At 43.6% G+C, this 4740-nt stretch overlaps 1 protein-coding gene across 1 annotated transcript; it reads right to left on the reverse strand.

The window, feature by feature from the left end:
* Positions 1-277: 277 nt before the first annotated feature.
* Positions 278-1589, reverse strand: LOC142570959 (uncharacterized). The gene is made up of 2 exons (XM_075679256.1): positions 1538-1589; positions 278-1216 (listed from the first exon to the last, which is right to left on the reverse strand). Exon 2 carries the CDS (start codon positions 1184-1186, stop codon positions 635-637), a length of 552 nt encoding a protein of 183 aa, XP_075535371.1. The 5' UTR covers positions 1187-1216; positions 1538-1589; the 3' UTR covers positions 278-634.
* Between the last annotated feature and the right edge of the window lie 3151 nt (positions 1590-4740).

Raw genomic sequence — 4740 nt, forward strand, 5'->3', positions numbered from 1 at the left:
GAACGGTTTTTAGCACAACCTACTTCACCAGGAGTAAGTGGAATGTCCAGTATCCTTAAAAAATCTGGGGCACAGCTATTTCACGTATGCATTAAGATGCCAGTGGAACGGAACAAAGAGGCATGACGAAACTGAATCTCTGTGTATATTTGTGCCAGCAATATTGCACGTTTAGCAAGCGGTACTTATTCATGTCTCATTCGCGTTTACCTACACGTCTTTGCTCATTTGGACATCGTAACCAACACGATGTCATGTATAAAATGCCGCGTTCGCATGAGAAAGACAATATTTATTCTTCAAAGCGATACCATATACTTATATAAGAAACATAAAACTAAGTAACACGTTTTTCGAGTATGGTATACAAGCCCATAGTTCGAAGCCATGCCGGTGACTCTGCACCTGGATGTCTAGGTTGAGAGAGTTCCTGTTGCCATGTGCACGTTCCCATCCCCTTGCAGGACTCGGCCACACAGCTGGCGCAACCATTTGCAGTCACCATGAAGCCCCACAGCTGCGGTGCTCTTCTTGGAGACGCACAGAGCACTGCGGCAAGATGACAACGGGCAGGGTGAGCACTCCATGATGAACACAATTACGCATCAGCAGTGAGCGTGCTCGAGTCCTTCCCTCAGATCGTGCATAACGGTCGTGGGATCGAGCTGTGTGTCTCCGTAGCGCTCGGCGTTCCTCGCATGAAGCAGGGCATCGTCGTCGTTGCTGACGTCGGGTTCCGGCTCTTCTGTAGTGCTCTTTTCCATCGGACACCCGCTTTCTTACCGGTCGGCTCGTTGCACTGCAGAGGTCTGGCGTGCTCGGTCTTCTGGAAGAAATCGACGTCGTATTTGCAGAGGATGGAGGCACCTTGCGACAGGAGCTTTGCTTTGTCGTGGTTCTCAGCCCAGTAGATGTGTTCGTCGACGAAAGAGCGGCCAGTGCCGAATGGACGCGGTAGTCCAGGGAAATAGATGGAAGGAGGCGCTACGTCTGAAAACAGCGAAACTGCGCCAGGCGACGCCGCGGTGATCACGTTGAAGCCGTCGATGCTGCTGTCGGTACACTTAATAGGGTCTTCGCCTGCGTTTTCACTCTCGAGGCTGTAAGTAGACGGGGCATTCATCTGCAGGCGTTTCGGCTGGTTGTGACACTGTTGCCGCTCTTTGTGGCTGTGGTAAATGACCATCGCCCGGAAGTCACAATGAGGTCTCCTTATCTGCAACGGAGAGAAAAAGCAGGATGTAAGAGCAAATTATTTGAATACCATAGCGAGAAATCAATTCGCGGGTATCTGCGCGGCAGCTCTTACTGTTGGAGCATACAGGACACGATTAAGCGAGACGAAGAGGTCAGACTGTTTCTTATTTAGGCTTATCATGCCGCTCACTGAGTAATCTCGCCTTAGTATGCAGACACAAAACAAGCAAACATCGCAATCGGACGCTATAGCATTCTGGCTACGTAATTGAGCGGCATGGCGCCAGCTTTAACACGAAAAGTGCACGAAGGAAAATCTGAGTACGAAAGCCCCGCTTACTCGGCGTAGCGACGTTCGAACGCAACGACCGAGCTGGCAGAAACGGGGCTGGCTCCGCTTGTGGCACGCGCCGAGGAGAACGCAGGCTCACGTGCGGTCGTTGCGCGCGCTCTTCTTTCTTTACTTAGATTGACGATGATGGTGGTCGTCTGTCATTGCTCCCGCCCTCTAAGCGGGATAGGCCAAGAATCAGGCAGCAGGAGGTAGCTCAAGAAAATTCCTTATTGAAAGTGAGAAAGGCAAATTAAAAACAAAACGCTAGTTTGCGACCGAGCATTCACAATAATTGAAGGATGAACTTAAAGAAAGAAGGTTAGAATCAAGGTGACAATAAATCCAATGTTAATAAACAATTTGGAGAAACCAACTATAGTGAAATAAATGCTGATCTGATAGGCAGAATAAAGCTGCAATAATTAGTAGAGTAATCGTTTTGTTTCAGTTAAAAAATCAAACACTCGCTTTTCTTTCACTACAAAAAAAAAAAAAAAGAAAAGGAAGCATGCACTTCTTTTCCGTTTCTTTTTTTTTATTAAGTCTACGAAATATTGTGGGGCATATTTAAAAAATAACAAAAAGCGTTAGCTTCCATCAATGTAAAAGACAACGAGTATTTAAAATAGTGTTGTCAAAGTCTATATTTAAATATACTGACTGCAGTCATGCCGACCTTCATGTAGAAATCGTTAGCTTTAAGTCAGTTTGTTGATGTGCGTGTCAGGCTTTCCACATGCGCTTGCACGAAGGGTTATTGTTACTGTTGAGGTGAATAACAATATGTCCGAATTGAATGAATCAAAAATATTGGAGAAAAAGCTACCTTCAAACATTAAAGCGAACACCGAAGATTTTCTTATTTCAAAAGAAAGGTAAGTAAATTACTTGTGGAGTTCGCGTAATAATAAATAAAAATAATGTTTTAATTATGTTATTTGACCCTGCATATTTACAGCCCATCCGTGGTCTGGCTTTTATCGCGCACGTATATCTACTCGTGAAGAGCAGACTGAATCAAAATTCCTAACTGGCAATTCTGAAGATTTCATAGATGTAGATGTGGAACTTAAGATATTGAATCGCCTCAGGTCACCGCTCTCAAAAATGTCTCCTGCATAGTCGTAAACAAAAACCTATGACAAAAAGAGCCTCGCCAAGAAATGGTTTTTGAAAGATAGTATTTTGGATCAGATAGTTTCCGTTGCATTTCTGTCTTCAACATAGAGGCTGTCTCTAGATATTACGGTTGAAACGTTTCTTGAAGAACGCAGCTTGTTGTTGAACTTCAGATACAATAATAATAATATATGGGGTTTTACGTGCCAAAACCACTTTTGTGATTATGAGGCACGCCGTAGTGGAGGACTCCGGAAATTTAGACCACCTGGGGTTCTTTAACGTGCACCTAAATCTAAGTACACGGGTGTTTTCGCATTTTGCCCCCATCGAAATGCGGCCGCCGTGGCCGGCATTCGATCCCGCGACCTCGTGCTCAGCAGCCTAACACCATAGCCACTTCAGATACAGGCGGATCTTTCCGCCTATGGTGGAAGTTATAATGCATGCGGGCTCCCAGAAACCGAACAGCTGCTTCAAAGCAATGTCTCGTTAATCAATGGAGAAAAAAAGGTGATTACAAATTTGCTACTGCATCCTTAAAGCTTATGATATCTATTTAACCAAAGACGAAAATGATGCGAACAAATTGGACTATATTTCGAAATCTACTAACAAAAAAATGTTCGATATAGGTTTTTACAGTCTCAAAATATGATTCCGGTGCCAAAAAATAATAATTCGCTTCGCCACATGATTTTCGCAAAATACTAGCATGTATCGCAAAGGGATTAGAAGACAGGTCAATTCATTTATAGCCAGTGCCACTAATGTAGTTTACAGAAGTCGCATTAGCGGAACTGGCGGATTTCGTTCGGTCTTTACCTCATTCAGCACCAGATGAAATGATAAAATCCATGATAAAGATTTTACGAGAACTGCCTCCACAAGAAATTCTGTATAGTGTCGTTTGCTCTTTAAGAAATGCCTAGATACCTTATGGAGACTTGCTAAAGTAACAAGGCTACGTACAGTTATTTGATACATTTTCCTAATTCTCTTGGTACATATGTATTGCGGCAAGTTCACCGATTGAAAAAAAATTCATATACTCAGGTATATGCTTGAGATGATATTAGACTCATTAATCTCACATCCAGTCTGGTTAAATTGATGGAAAGAGTTTTGAATTTCCAGGTTTGGACATATTTATTTCCGATGAGCCAATACATCGCCCTACTCAAATTGGCTTTAGATCTAGGTTCTCGATACGGTGGGCCCGTGTTGACATTGAAAGTCGCATACAGCTTGCTCGGTGCCGAAGAGAATATTCTGTGCTGGTGACTCGAGATCTAGCTGAAGTTTACAATAGTGTTGCGTGCGTAACACTAATCAAAGCAATTCCAGAATTAAAGTTTTTAAGATATATTACGGCATGGGTTTCAAGATATTAAAGAGAAAGAGAATACTACTGCTTTCAAAACGAGTGTTTGTCCTCTAGGCATGAGCAGAAACACAGCGTAGCACAAGGAGCCGTGCACCCTCCTGTTTTACTCGATCTGTATTTAAGCTGCATTCCCGTCAACCAGAATACTTATTTGTGTGTTTATGCAGAGAACACCGCTTTTCGCTCGTCTCGTAATGACCTATACAATCATTTTACTAACATTTACAAAGTTACTTACGTAAATCTCGGAACATGGCTTGAGAATATGCATATATCACTGAACGCCACCTACAAGTGCACTCTTGTATTTTCTCTAAGTGTTCCTGGTTATATGTCACTAATGAACGGCCTAGTGTTCATTCCCCAGGCAGGCTTTCTGTAATACCTGGGCATCTCATATGACGGGGCTCTCGTCGGCGAGCCCAAATTGAGCAAATTGCGTATAAGGCAACATGTGCAGCGCGGTGGTTACGTAAACGTCAGCGGCCGACGCTCTGGATTGCGAAGAAATGCTCTAATTATTGTGTACACAATGTATGTGCGTCGCATCATGGAATTGAGGTGCGTCTCGTTTTTTGGCGGTCCAACTTATAAAATTAGGCCTCTGGTACTTTTTGAAAGGGAAGCTCTGCGTGTGGTGCCTTGGACTGCCTAAGTTTCTTGTAAACAACCTTCTGTATACGGAAGCGCGAATACCGCATCT

This window comes from Dermacentor variabilis, chromosome 2, assembly GCF_050947875.1.
Source record: "Dermacentor variabilis isolate Ectoservices chromosome 2, ASM5094787v1, whole genome shotgun sequence".
NCBI lineage: Eukaryota > Metazoa > Arthropoda > Arachnida > Ixodida > Ixodidae > Dermacentor > Dermacentor variabilis.